Raw genomic sequence first — 15,764 nt, 5'->3', positions numbered from 1 at the left:
ATTGATGAATTGGGTGTGAGATCGAAGATGGGTTAGAACTAGGAGATGAGAGGGGAGAGAAGAAATGAGATTTATTTTTTTAAGTTAAAATATAGAATATTAGGTAAATAAGGGTATAATCGTAAATTAAAGCTAACGGAGAACTAACGGTCGTTAAATACAAGGGTATTTGGTGCACTTTAAGTTTAAATAGGGGTATATTATGTATTTTGAAACGCGCAGGGGTATTTGGTGAATTTCGTGAAACCTCAGGGGCATTTAATGAAAAATATTTTTCAATCTAACTTAATTGGCGAATACTCAATACGAAGTATTCGTATTATCGTATACAGGGTTGTTAAAATTTGGGCCGATCCAAAAACCCAACCTGAACTGATCGAACCTGTAACCGACCATGACCCAAAATTTTGGTAAAATATGTAACCCGGAACCTGACCTGTACCCGACCCGAAAATACCGATAACCGATTTTAACCCCACGGTGTATGACCCGAACCCGAACCGACACTCGACCGAAAGATAACCGATAACCGAACTGACCAGACTGAATAATGATCCAACCGGATTCGATACCCGACAATGACCTTAACCCGATTTTTACCACATAACCTGTTATGACTTGACTTGTGGAGTAAATATTTTACGATTGAAAATTTTAAGATGACTAAATCAGATATTTATTCGATCTTAACCCGTGTCCGAGAGTGAATTCGTCCTGAATTTTAACCGACCCAAAAATTATCCGATCCGAACTTGATCCCAAACACGAGATTAACCGATTCAAACCCGAACCCGAAATTGAACCCGACCCGAACATGACTCGACCCGAACCCAAACTGTACCCGAAATGGGGAAAAACCCGACATGGTCCGACCGAAAATCAACCCGACCGAACCCGACCTGCACCCGAGTGATAAATGACCCGACACTACCCGAACAGATCATGACCCGAGATGACCCGACCCAGACCTGACCCGATGGTTTGTTTTGACAACTCTAACCGTATAAAGTTACATACAACTGCACAAACACTAAACTTCCATGTAGTGAACCAAAAAACCTTTAATATTCATAAACGAGCTGAGATTGTTATTCCCCCGTTCCTTTTTTTATTGTCCCATGTTATTCTTTAAGACATTCCTTTGATATTGCTACGTACCTTAGTTTGTAAATTTTCTCAATTGCTCTCTCTATCTATTTTATTTATTTATTTAGGTAAGAAAAAAGAACCCACTAAACCAACACATATTACATGTTAGCAAACCCATTTATGTAGGTTTTTGCTTGAGTCATCTTCAAGCATTTCGTAGGTAATGTTGATCGACCATGTGCACAACTCCACGAACTTAATTGTAATGTACATATTTTACACTGAATTTTTAAATAAATTGAATTTTAATAAAGGGGCAATTAGAAAACGACGGAGAGGAAGCATACACATGTGTTAATGTGACTGTTTTCTTAGAAGGTAATAATAACTTTTTTAAATCTTTTTTTGGTTACTATGAACATATTTCAAACTATCTTGGAATTATATTTTAGCAGTTTTCTAAGCTTTCATAATTCATTAGGCTAAGTTAGGATTAGTTCGACATTGATTTTTGTTTTCATTTGTTTATTTTTACAAAATTTAAAAAATAAAATAAAAACTAGAAAAAAATACTCGCTTGAGCTGCGTAGTACTCCCTCCGTATTTATTTAAGAGATACACTTAATCGGACACGGGTATTAAGAAAAAGAATTGAATGAAATAAAGTAATAAAACATGTGGGGTTGGGTAGATATTTTAATAAGTAAAACAAGTGGGGACCATGTGATTTTAGGGGGATGGGGGTGGGGGTGGGGTGTAGCCGTGTAGATAGATTATTTAATTAGATGGTGGGGTTGATAAATTACTAAAAATGGCAAGTGTATCTCTTAAATAAATACGGCCGGAAAAGACAAGTGTATCTCTCGCGTAAATAGTGATTGTCTGCTTTACCATTTACTAAAATTAGAAAAATAAAAACAAACTAAACACTAAAGTATTTTATACGAAGTATTAATTACCATATATAAAACTAAGAATAAATTATCAACGAAAGGAAAAAGTAATTAATCAAATAAGTATTATTGTGTGTGCGTTTTTAAAAGCACACATCACGTGCATAGAAAGTTAGTTACTATAGGTATGGCCATTTTTTAATTCATGATTCAATTTTAAATCGTCATTTCTAATAATTTGCATTAATTCTTAAAAAAGAAACTCAAAATACAAACTACGAAAGTACTAGGCTCTGTTCTATTGGACTTATTTTGACTGAACTTATATTATCTGAATTATCTGAACTTATTTTATATGAAATAAACTTATTTGTGTGTGGAAATATTTGAAATTTTTTTATTTTTGCTGAACTTATTTTTATCTGAATTTCACTGAATTTAACTAAACTTATTTAAACTTTTAACTGAAGTCAAAATAAGTTGAATATAGGAGTCAACTACAAAAAAAAAAAAAAAAAAAAAGTTCCAATAGAAGAGAGCCTAAAAGTTCCCGAAAAAACAATAACGGCAGAACCTAGCCCTTAAATTACCAAACATAGCATTCGGAGAAATTTAGACCACCAGACCGGTTGGGTACGTTTTGAAGCTTTTTTAGGTTAAACAAGCGCACGAAATCAAATTTCAAGTATCACACTTTCACCCCCTTTCTCTCTCCTCCCGGAAAATCATCTTTATACTCAACTCTCCAGGTTTGTCGATTTTAATTCTTCATTTTGCTTGTTCAACTTTTGATTTCTCGAATCAATTTCGTCAATTATTTTGTTAATCGCATTGTTCAATACGATGCATTAAGCATGTAGTTAGGGATTAAATCGTTTAATTTGACGCATTTAGACCTTCATTTTGTTTTTAATTCGTTTAATTTCGCTGTTATCACCCCTAATTTCTTCAATTTTGTTGAATTTTCTGCTTCAATAACGTTTTTTTTAATTGTTATTCGATTTGCTAATTTTAGGGGTTTCTACACTTTGCAGTGGTTTGAATCAAGATGTATAATGGGATAGGGTTACAGACGCCAAGGGGTTCTGGAACAAATGGATATGTCCAAACCAACAAGTTTTTGATTCGGGGGAAGACATCGAAAGTGGCGGTGGATGGAAACAAGGGATTTGGCCCTGATCAGGGTATGGGTGGTATCAGCAAGAAGGCGAACAAGGAGATTCTGGAGCACGATCGAAAGCGTCAGATCGAGCTCAAGCTCGTGATCTTGGAGGATAAGCTTAGTGAACAGGGTTACACTGATTCTGAGATTGCTGAGAAGTGTGAGGAGCTTCGGTGTAAGCTCGAAGCTGAGGCTACTGATTCTGCTCCGGATGGTTATGGCGGTGGCGCTCTTCTTTCAGATAAGAAGTAAGTTGAAGATATATTTTTCATTTTTCATTCTTTCTGTGTGTCAAATAGAAGCAATTCTGACGATAATATATTAAAGAAAGTACCAGCATTCCCCCAAGTTTTATGTAGTTCTTCCTGTTAAATGGGGTTCCTGTTTATCTTCCACAATTAGCTCTAGGTACCTGTAAAGAAGTTGACTGGAGGATGAGAACTTGGGAGTATAGAAGTTGAAGATCTGTTTTTACTTACCAAATAACATAGCAGATTGAAAGTACGTTGAAACTGACATTTGTGATACTACAAATGAAATATTAATTGGAGACCGGTATGATTGAAACCGTCCTGTGATTCTGAACAAGCGTTCCATCCAGACAAGAGAGCTCAGGAGCCAAAATATTACAATTTTAATAGTGTGCTATCCTAGTGAGACTCAAAATCAAACTCTTAATTATTTAATTGAGCTTGTGAGGATTTCTATATGTTTCTGGATGAACTTCATCTCCGACACAAATTAGTTTCCATGATCTTTGTTGTTTTATTTTCTGAAAATGTATCATGTTCTGCATTTACTTTCATTACTTTCACTTCCCCCCCTCTTCCTTGTTTACTCTTTTAACTTCCCGTTCCTATCTTGTTTGTTTGGTCACATTGACGATCTCCTATGTCGATTCATGTTAGCCGACCCCAAATCATTTTGGGACTAAGGCTTTGTTGTTGTTGTTTGTATCATGTTCTGCATTTGTTTTATCTTGACCCAATTAAGGGACAAGGAATGAGCATTATGCAACAAGATTTGAATAATGTTTTATTCTTTCTATTGAAATTTTCCTTAGAATTAGGGAATGACAGTTGGTTGTTGGCATTCATGGGAAACAAACCCTCCGTTTTAGAAGGAAGTTCCACTTTGATTCTGGCACGTATACTTGATGTATCTCCATGACATTGCATATTTTCCCCTTGGAAAACAAGGTGAATAATCTGGCAACATCTTTTGCGAATACATGTATGATTACTACCTTGTTAAAGAAACTGAATCTTTTGCTTGGAAATCCAGAAAAAGTAAAGTTATGGATTGTGATTAATTTGCTCTAGTTATTTGGATTTTCATTTAAAAATTTGCTTTATTTTCTGCATATATGTATATAGATTTATATTGTGGGTCAATGGTTTGATAACAAGCTTTGTGTACACTTGTTTCTTGCTTAGGGTATCAGATACTGAAACTCACCAAATTGCGGCTCGGAAAGAGATGCAAATGGAAAAACTGAGATTTGCCCTTGGAATTACGGAACCTAATGTTGATGCAATCAAGCATATTGATGACAACAGTGAAAGGGAAGAAGGGGAAATTTTGCATGATGAATCCGGTGATGAGGATGTGAAGATTGAGAGGCATTATGATGATGATGACATAAGCAAGAATCAACGGGAGAACACGAGAAAGGAAGAAAAAAGGAAAAAGGGTGACCGTGAGTCTCCTGATTCTGAAAGTACAGAGGAGAGCAGTGATTCAGAAGCTGATTCTGATCGAGAAACGGAGAGGAAGCAAAGATCCACCAGGTTGCCAAAGAAAAATATCTCTAACGACAAGCATGACTGGGATAGAGGGCGTCAAAAGGAGGTTGGCAAGCATGTGTCGAAAAGGCATGATCCAAGCAGTGATTCAGATCATAGCAATAAGTCTTCTGATGATAAAACTATGAAGTCTGAGCAGCATTTGACAAGAATTAGACATGATTCTGGCAATGAGCGTACTGATACTTACAAGAAGAGATCCACTTCTGATAGAGGGATGCGATCAGTTGAAAGCAACAGGAGCAAGATAAATGATGTTGATAGGGATGATAGAGGCAGAAGACACGAGGATAACTACTACAAGAGCTCTGATTATTCTGGTCAAGGCACAAAGGTGCTTGAACCTGAGAGAAGTAAAAAAGGTAAGAGTTATGATACCGATGAGGATGTTTCTGATTCAGACTATGAAGAAAAAAAGGAGAAGAGTCGCAGGAGAGGAAGGCATGGTTCTGGGGATGATGATTCTGATGTTGAAACAAAAGCATATGAAAATAGTAAGAATAAAGAGAAGCATTCAAGCTATCCAAAGAGCCAGACAGACTCAAAGACGAAAGGAACTGATAAGGAGCTCGGTGGTGATGGAGGAAGAACTGTGCATGAGCATGCTGATGACAGGAGAACGCATAAGAGGATTGATGATGAACAACGTTATAGAAAGCATGAGAGGTTGGGCGCTGATGATGGAAGTAGGAAGCGTGAAAAGAGAGCAGATGGTGAGCATGCCAGTAGGAGACATGAAAACAGAGAGGACGCCTTGCAAGGAGGCAGAAAGCAGGAAAAGGAGGATATTGACCAAGAAAGGAGAAAATGGGAAAAGAAGGTGCCAGATGATCTTGAAAGGAGAAAGAAGGTGCCAGATGATCTTGAAAGGAGAAAGAAGGATGTGGACGAGGATGACTACAATCGGCGAAAGATAGAAAGGGAGGAAAAGGTGATGCATGTAAAAAGAGGCCGGGAAAGAAGAGAGGAGGATGGGTCGCTAAAGAGAAAGCTGGAAAGGAGAAAGGACGATGATGAGGAAAGGGAGGTAGACGAATACAAAAGTAGTAAGCGTGAAAGAAGGGAGGAGTTTGAGCAGGGAGGAAGAAAGAGGGGAAGTAGGGAAGATGATTTAAATCAAGGAAGGAATTCGGAGAGGAGGGAGGATGATGAGCATGCTAGTAAAAATGATGATCAGGAGCTTCGCAAGAAGAGAGAGCAGAAGGAGGATGATGAATTTAGAGGTAGAAAGCACGAAAGAAAGGAAGAGTATGAGCAGGGAGGAAGAAAGGATAATCAAGAGCTTCTAAGAAAGAAAGAGCTGAAGGAGGAGGATGAGTTCAGAGGTAAAAAGCACGAAAAAAAGGAAGAGTATGAGCAGGGAGGAAGAAAGAGGGAAAGTAAGCAAGAAGATGGGAAGCTGGGAAGGAATTTGGAAAGGAGGGAGGGAGATGAGTATGTTAGTAGAAAGCGTGAGAGAGGGGAAGAAGAGCAAGGAGGCAGTAAGCGGGTTAGGCAGGATGAAGAAGACCATGGAGGTAATTATCGAGAAAGAAGAGACCAAGAGCAGAAAAGTAGAAATGAGAGGAAGGAGCAAGATAGGCATGAACGGAAAAATAGAGATAGACTGGATGAGGAAGATCACGAAAGGAAAAGACATGAAAAGGAAGAAGGTTCTCCCAGGAAACATGAGACACACCGACGTGATGATGTTCGTAGGAAACATTGATGCAACTGGCAGGTAATGTATGTCCATCTAATAATCACTTTGTAGTTTTTCATTTTATTAATTTTTTGAATCATTTATTAGTTCGAGTAACAGAGGGACACAGTGTTCAGCAAACTAATACATAAGGAAGACAATCCATTACTTGCTTTCACAGCTAAGTATGGGCCTTAAATATCTATTTGCCACTGTTTTAGCTTGGTTTAGGTACTCCCTGTAATGATGTCCGACAATAATATCCGTTTTGTAGCTTGCACACAAAATTAAATGCCCTATGTCAGGGGCGGACCCAGGAATTTATATTTGGGGGTCCAAAAAAATATGATTTACTTTCTTTTTAGTGGGTTGTTAAAGTTGAAAGGGGAATTGTCCAAATATTATAAACGTCGTAATAAAATATGTGGAAAATTAAGGAACTTAAATTTTGGATTTTTATAACAGTAAAACTCAATACCTAGTTCAAATTACAACACTAACTTGGCGCGATATCAATTTAAAATGTAAGAAATAATATTTTCATACTTTGAATGAAATTTACTTTATTACAATAATTGTCACTGAACAAATAACACACAAAGACATTAGCTTCTGGGGCATTATAAATCTATATATGAATTGAAGTAATCAATTAGACCTCTACAAATTTCAAAGTAACAGACAACTATAAGTCTATTAAAGTAGAGTATTAAAAAATATTACTAGAAGTATATATATTATAGAAATTACAAAATCTTTTGAAGGAAAAAATAACACTACTATTTTTTTGTATTTTTGTAAATAAAAATCATGAATTATTATAGAACAACAAAATTAAAAATAAAAAGTGATGAAGAAAAAACGACTTACCAAGGAAAAATGAAAAACAAAAAACTATGAAATTAAAAAATCATGTTAAATGACCTCTTAGGGATTCGAACCCAGACTGCCTACATAAAACACTAGTCAAGCAACCACCATGCCAAAGGTATTTAATTGTCATAATTGTAACTTAATTATATATATTTGAATTACGTAAAGTGCAATTAATTACCCCAACACCAGTTACGTTTAACAATTTTTTTTGAAAATAATGGGGGTCCCTTTGGACCCCTTTGGGGACACATAGGTCCGCCCATGCCCTATGTGAATCCTTTAAATGAAGTTGGGATGCCTTTTAAGTAGCTTCACAACAGGTGGATTATGAGCAAAGCATGCCTTTATTCCCCTCCCCCAAATATTGAGTTGTATTTTCATAGTTATACAAGTTGCTTCTACATAAATTACTTTTCCTGCCATTCCAATTGGTTTACCGAATTACCATGAAGGCACTGCAATCTTTACAAACATCATTTAATGAAAGAATTGCCTAGTTTAATTCCAATCAACCTTCTTTCCAGAAGTCACAGTGATATTATAAATTTACAACTCTTTCAAGTTTAGTCGTCAAATACCAATATTTCTTTCTTAAAAATCACATGCCAATTAATGATCAACAGTTGCTATATTTAGTCAGAGAGCCTGTTGAATTGGGTGTTCATGGAGCTTTTGGCTTTCTTTAGTCAATATTTATTTATTTTTTGGCAAGAGTCTTTAGTCAATATATATATATATATATATATATATATATATATATATATATATATATATATATATATATATATATATGTTTTTTTCTTGGCAAGAGTCTTTAGTCAATATACTGTGGTCTTTATATTGTATGTAGTCCAGAATATGCTTGGATATAATTTTAATAGGTATAAATTTTATATTTTTTTGTAACTGATGCGCTTGGATTACTCATCATTTATTAATTTTTCTTATTTGTTGTTATGTAGGCAGCTAAAGAAACCGGCAGGAAGTATAAAGTTTATGCTGTGGAGAAAATTCCTAATTGCCTTAATTACCCTTCATGTAAGTTGCAAACTCATTCAAAATTTTAACATCATTTACCCAATACTTTTTCTCTATTGTTTTGAAAATATTCTTCATTTTCAGATATTCTAATTGAAGAAAGGACTGAATCATTTAGCAATTTTTATCTTATATCTTAAAAGTCAATATCATTGGGATTAAATAACTGAAATATGTTACTATTTCGACTAACTGATTCTCATTATCTACTTTGTGTTGCTTAACTGTGTGAAGTTGACTTTATTATGCGACTTGGCTTCTTTGACACAATGATCCTTTTGACGTGTTGATGATATTCTATGCCAATCTGCATGATTCTGATGTCTGTTGCCTTTTCTTCCTAGGGAGAGTTTCAAATAGTTCAATATGGTAAAAAGACTGATTTTCGTGTTTGTCACATGATTTAATGTGATTTTGACTTGTTGTTTGGATTTAAAGGGTTCATGGTTATGTTCACTTCTTTGATGGGACATATGGGAGTTAGATAGAGCTGATAGAATGGTTTCTGGCAGAGCAACTAGCGTCTGGAGCTGAATGTTTCTAGTGTTACTATGAGTATGCTGGGGAGTGTTGGCTACTTGGCTGACCTTTCATAGTAGGTTACCTTGCTAACCTCTTTTTCATCTGTTGGATGCTTTGCTTATTTGCTTTCAGCCGCCCAGCATGATCGTCACACTTTCTCTTTTCTAAAGAAGACACTTAGTTCGCTTGATTTGCACTACTGTTTTTCCTATAGTTGATAATTTTTTTCTTAGAAATAAATTCCATATAAGTGCTTCAAGGTATAGCCGTTTAGCATAATGCTTCCTCCTTTTCCTTTTTGTTGCAAAGTTTCTAATTGGCAAACAAATTTAAGAGGGATGACTGGATGAGAGAGATGAAATTAGTTAGTAAAAACTGGTTAGAAGATGAAATTAGTTACCCATTGTTCACTTTACATGGTCGTGGATCATGTTTTCTTTGCTGAATCAGGTTGTGGTAATCATCTTGTAATTGGTAGATTGATTCCTGAAGGCCCGTTATTCTTTCTGAGTTGTTTTAATTCATCTGCAAATTTCAGTTTCCAATCTGGTCACTGAGAATGCCCTTCTAAGGTTTAGCTAGTTAGTGTTTCTGAAGAATGGGTCACTTATGAGTCTGGTCCTTGTCATTGCAGGAAAAACAGTATGACATGCTGGAATCTTGTAGGTCTGCTGGTGGTGTTTTATATGCAATGTGAGTTCAACAGATATCTCCAGGTTCATGCACACTAAATTTCGTTTTATTCTCTTTTGCTGTTTTATTTGGGGAGTTGTAACCTCACCCTTTCAGGCTGTATGTAAATGTTGCCTGCTTTTGTAATTCATATTGTGAGGTCTGGCTGTCTGTGTTGATTACTAAGACATCCACTGCACTGTTTTATCCTATAACATCCCGTTGATACATTATAAGTCTTCGCCAGAGTTTTTGCACCGTGTTCGTTTATGTATGAGCAGAATTTCGGTTTTGTAGCTTGATGATTATGGCCTATATGGAGACAGAAATGAGTTGGTATTTTAAGTGTATAGAACTTATTCTCCGAGGTGGATGATCATGGATTCATGGTGCCTTCTTTACACATTTCCATTACTATAATGATGTATCGCGAGGTCGAATTTGAAATAGGTCTGAATTTTTCAAATGGTCATTATTGGGATGAAGATAGGAAATTATTTCTTAAACCCAACAAGGAAGATAAAATTGTTGAATGCTTTTCCTGTTTCGTGTAACGGTTGGGTTTAACTGTTTAAGAAATACTCTAGCTAGAACCCAAGGAACCATGTCAAGGGGGGGATTTTTTATTAAAGGACTCGTTAGTACTTTTTTTAGATAGGTCTCGTGTAATGGTTGGGTTTAAGAATTACTCTAAGATTTTTTTAAAATAGGTAAGAAGAAGGATCTTTACTGAACTAGCACCTAGCATAGGTTAACCAATCCAACTATGCACGTCATCACTTGAGTCACTCCCAAGCATTTTGCAGTTGATGGGCTAGACTATGTGACCTTCAAGTCACAAGGTGAGTTTCTCATTAACTCCACCAACTTATGTTATCAACACAAATGAATAGAGAAGAGTAGAGAGTAAGTTAAACGCTGGGAAAAGAAAATTTGGTGGAAGAAAAAGGAAACAATATAAATTATTGGGCAGCTCTATCATCATATATGTTCGGCAAAGTTGGTTTTAACTACCTTTCTGATATCTCATTTCCTTTACTCCGTATTATTTTAATTAGCTTCGCCATACAGTTACGAATAAACTAATTGTCACTTTGATTATTATACACTAAGACCCTCTTCTGTTCACCTTATTTTCACTTATTTCAGGAAAAATAAGTTCAGTTGAGTTCAAATAAGTTCAGATGAGATAAGTTCAGGAAAAATAAAGATTGACCAAGTACAACTTATAAGTGAATAGGACACGCACCCTAAGTGAAATTTAAGTGTATGTATTTTTTTTAAATCAGCCCTTTCCTCACCTTAGTGGCGAGTTGATGGGCCGCTGACAAACCCATGTTTCTATTAACTTTAATACAGACAAGTAGACAACACAAGTCACAAGTGCATGTCATGGACACCAATTGAGGTTGGTATGAGTGGTTAAGGGTCTCTTGCTCTTTAATCAAGGTCTTGATTTTGAGTCTCGGGTATGGATAATATTTCAACTGAGAGGGATGCTGCTCATCAGCCCCGGCCCTAGGGCAGGGCATAAGGGGCGGTCGCCCTGGGCCCAAAGAAAAAGGCCCAAAATCCTGTAACAAACTCCTATAGTAATGTATAGATATATTTTCGTGTAAAAGAAGAACCAAAAACAAGGTAGCTCAACTGGTTTATCAACGTTATTCTCTTCTGCTGAGTATTTAAGGGTCGCGAGTTCGAACCCTCTCCCGGTAGATTTCAATTTCTTTTTTTCATTATAACAGAAGTATGATATTATTCTTTTAATTTGTTAATTTAATCACATGTCACGTCTTATTAAAATCTTTGACTATCTAGTATCTACTGCTACATCAACTTCTGTTAAAACTCATTTTTTCACCTAACTTTGCGTGTCGTATATATGTCACCGTTAAGTTGTTATGAAATTATCTAATGTTAATTAGTTTGAAATATTAGAATTCATTTTTTTAATGGTACAGAAGAAAGTTTAATTAACAAAGTAGTATTAAAAGGTGAAAAATCGATAATTTATAGATCAATCTTTCAAATAAAAATTAAGTCATCCTATTTACGAGCATATTTTTTATTTGCTACATATTTTTAAATGTATAGGGCCCTAATTTATTATTTCGCCCCGGGCCACCAAAATGTTAGGGACGGCCCTGTTCTTAATGTATTATTCTACTTACTTTTCAAAAAAAAAATGCTTAGTAACTTTTCGTACGGAATAATAAATTATTAAGAGAAAATTAAGTTGACTTAAAGAAATATTAGGATAAGCCTTGTCACCTTAAAACTTTGTGAAAAAAGTGGTATACATCTTTCTGATCGAGTCGATGGTTATTGGGAAGTAGTCTTACCTGTTACTTCATATGTGATTTTGTCTTAATCGATTGAGTAAACTATGAACCTACCACTATAAATCTTATTATACATCAATAATGATCAAATTATGATTCTTAGATATTATATTCGTCTTTGTCTTTATTACATAAGACAATATATTCTTGAAGAGTTTGTAGTCTTATTGAATCTGAAGACTAATTATCCTACCATATGGGAACTTACTATACTCAAACGATGTAATTTTATTGAATTTGAAGACAAAAACATAAATAATTAAACTAAAAGGGTCGGAATAGCCAAATTTCCATTTCCGACCTAAAAGCATTTGAGATTGTAAACCCTAGAGAGAAAAAATGAGGAGACGACTAGGGGTTTTTTTTTTTTTTTAAATAATTTCGGAGTAATTATTTTTTCACCAATAAGTTAATTAAGGTCTTGACCGAGAAGTTAAGAGTTAATATTGAGAGTTTGTACACACGATTGATTATAAGTTCGAATTACAACTTCATCCTTTGTAATTTGTATACTACTTGTGGATCATTCGCATAAAAAGGATATCTCAGTTTTGACTTTCTAGTCGGCACGTACTTCATTTCATTTAGTCTAAATGGTGAAGCATAACTACAAAATGAGTTATTATTAGATTCCACACAATCTGATTCCTCAACGGTTGATAATGATGAGCTTAATAATTGTATAGAATATACACACATAATTTTGTACCAGTTAGCAACCAACTTGATGATTAAACTTATTATTTTTGTGTTTGTACGATTAGAAACAGGCTTAATTTCCCGTGTTCAGCAGTGTTCATTCCGTGTTTGTTTCCAATTATTTCTAACTTAATTTATATGGACTTTTTCTTTTCAGTACGTTGTTGTACCCAAAATTCAACTGTCCTAATACATTGTCTGGCAGCCGTACGGCGAATTCCTATTGCTCCAAATACGTAACCAACTAAGTTGTGTCAAACCGTCAACTAATTAACTTAATTGGTTAAAATCATGGGGTGATACTGTATCTATCACTGCTACATGACTTGTTTGCCCTAGCTTCGTGGCTCTAGCTCTCTACATCAAACAAATAAGAGTATGTCATTAGGCTCGGCCTAGGAAAGTGCTGGACCGCGGGGCGGGCTTTGCTATGGTAGTCCCGCTGCGGCCTCTGACAGTCTGTCCTGTTTCATGGGGCCCAATGATTACTCCTTTTACTACACTGTTATATGCGTAAGATCGCTGATATCACATTAAAAAAACTATTTGATTGGAGAGTATAGTTAATAGTAGACGTTCTATTTTCCTTATATGAACCTAAGACGTTTTATAAACAAATAAGTAGATGTCAAATTTTGGTTGTTTATGCTTCAAGAATCAATCGAAACTGTCGTTCCTTCCTCCATTTGAGATTAATAATTCTGTAACATCTTTTGAGAATTAAAAAGAAATAGATTATGAATAGAGTTCAAAACATATTCCCACTCTGTTTGGGGGAGAAACATTATTTTTCACTTTCAATTGAGTTGTGGAGATAATAAAGAAATATGACACGAAACTAAGCAAGTGTTATTATATGACGAATTTGAAATCGTGATGAATCTTGTGTGGGTTTGAAATCATATAAATTAATAAATGTACAATGTGAATATCGATCAATGTGGGTGTTAATTACCTTATGCAAAGTGATAAAGTTTTAAGGGGTGATAAAGGTCATAAAGTCTTAAGGGGGTAACGCCTAAGACGTTTGATCGAATCACGTCTACTCTATTTTCCTTATATGGACCATATGTCTCTTTCTACAAAAAAAAAAAAAAAACTATGAATATCAATGCTATAGATGGGTGCATAAACCTATTTAAATTGATGCCAAATCGTTAGGAATTGATCAAGTTGAAATGTGTATTCTGTGTTAATTGTTAGAAGGCGGCCTCCCTCAGGAAACATACATGACTCTTTTTCTCTTCTTTCTTCTTGATTTCGATACAATACACAACTTCAAACAACTCACAAGTTGCTTATCCAAAATAATACAAATGTACAATACATCTCAATGTATTATGTAGCAATCTATATACTATCTCCGTTCCTTAATGTTCTTTACGCTTTGGAATATGTGTCCAAAGTATGAAAGCTTTGACCGTGGATTCTCACTGTTATATACATCAAAATGTTATCATGTAAGATCTTGTTAGATTGGTCTCGTTGTCTATTTTCAAAATATCAAATTTTTATAATTTTTTCACATACGGAAATGGATATATAAGTCGTTAAATATTGCATTGGATTTCGTGCAAATAGTAACCGTAAAGAACATTAAGGAACGGAGGTAGTATATTATCAAATCTCCAAGACAATCCATGACATCTCTCCACGTATCACGATGATTTGGCAAGTTACATGACATCGTGGCGCCACGTCACACACACATGATTGTTTATTATGTCCTCACAAAAAAATGTTGCTACTCAATCTTTGAACCCATGACCTCTTATTTGTTAATGCTAAGTTTTACCATCACTCCAACAATACAACTTGTGACTCTAAAACAACTAAAAAGGAGAAAAGTCGTATAAAAATTTAATGCCCAAATGTGTTTTTTTCCTCTAAATGTATTTCGACTTTGTAACTCAATATACAATTGTATTTCTTTTTTAAGTTGTAAGTAAAGTATTATAAAAAAATAAATTATACAAATTGAATTACTCAAAAATTTAGTTCAATAATTGTTGTGTATTTGACGCTAATTGATTAATGTAGTAACTCATTTTGAAAAGAAAAAAAAACGTTTTTCTTACAAAAAAAAATCTAAACATGTGAAGACAAATGAATCATTTGAGCATCAACGGCAGGGCCGGCTCCGGCAATTTGGTGGCCCGGTGCTAAGCTTATCAACGAAGCTCATATGAGGCCCCTAAAAAAAAATTTTTTAGCGCAATTATTAACTATAAGCATTATTTATTTATTTATTTTGTAAATAAGACGTACTCCGTGTTTTTATTACACAAGAAAATGCAAAACAATATCCAATCAATGCAAGACACTAAACTGTAGTCTTCATTGTACAGTTTACTACATTCTGCAAAACACTAAACTATCCAATTAATGCAAAACATGGAATTGCAGTCTCAAAAAAAAAAAAAAGCATGCAACAGAACACCCAGCAGTAGCCAATAGAGGAAGCAGCACTGCAGTAGGCAGTAGCCAACAGCACACGCAGCACACGCAGCACAACAGTACTGCAGTAGAGCACGCATCACAGCAGTTGAGTTGTAGAGCCCGCAGCAGCACAAACAAAGCAAACACTCAACAGTTAGCCGAGCAAGCAGCATTGCAGACCAAGCAATCAGCAGAGCAAAGAGCAGGCAGTCAGCACTGCGGCAGTAGAGCACAGCAACAACAAAGACCAATCAGGCAGCCTGTGCACCAGTCAGGCAGCAGATGAGCAGTGCAAGCAGCAGATGAGCAGACACTGGTCTGCAGTAAGCCTGGCAGAGTGGCAGCCTGCACAACAGGAACACTGAACAAGAGGCCTGCACAACAACACAAATGCAAATTTCCTACACAGAACCATCCAACACAACTATCCAACAGAACTATCCAACACAACTGGCCTACACAACAACAACAGATTGGCCTGAGCAAACCAGAGACCAAGACCAAAAACTAAACCAGAATCTAAAGCAACAAAACCAAAGACAAAGC

The 15,764-nt window shown here is 35.5% G+C and overlaps 1 protein-coding gene across 9 annotated transcripts; it reads left to right on the top strand.

The window, feature by feature from the left end:
• Positions 1 to 2,572: 2,572 nt before the first annotated feature.
• LOC110783942 (uncharacterized) lies at positions 2,573 to 9,995 on the top strand. 9 transcript variants are annotated; one of them, XM_056841519.1, is made up of 6 exons: positions 2,573 to 2,731; positions 3,017 to 3,392; positions 4,581 to 6,669; positions 8,473 to 8,544; positions 8,983 to 9,139; positions 9,701 to 9,995. In XM_056841519.1, the coding sequence occupies exons 2-3, from the start codon at positions 3,031 to 3,033 to the stop codon at positions 6,655 to 6,657; spliced, it is 2,439 nt and encodes an 812-aa protein (XP_056697497.1). In that variant the 5' UTR covers positions 2,573 to 2,731; positions 3,017 to 3,030; the 3' UTR covers positions 6,658 to 6,669; positions 8,473 to 8,544; positions 8,983 to 9,139; positions 9,701 to 9,995. The 9 variants fall into 9 exon arrangements, with proteins under 9 accessions (XP_056697497.1, XP_056697476.1, XP_056697500.1 ...); XM_056841498.1 differs by having other exon boundaries at positions 8,469 to 8,544; XM_056841522.1 differs by having other exon boundaries at positions 4,581 to 6,674.
• The last annotated feature ends 5,769 nt before the right edge of the window (positions 9,996 to 15,764 follow it).

Source organism: Spinacia oleracea, chromosome 1 (assembly GCF_020520425.1).
Source record: "Spinacia oleracea cultivar Varoflay chromosome 1, BTI_SOV_V1, whole genome shotgun sequence".
Taxonomy (NCBI): domain Eukaryota; kingdom Viridiplantae; phylum Streptophyta; class Magnoliopsida; order Caryophyllales; family Amaranthaceae; genus Spinacia; species Spinacia oleracea.
This window is presented reverse-complemented; position numbering and strand designations above follow the sequence as displayed.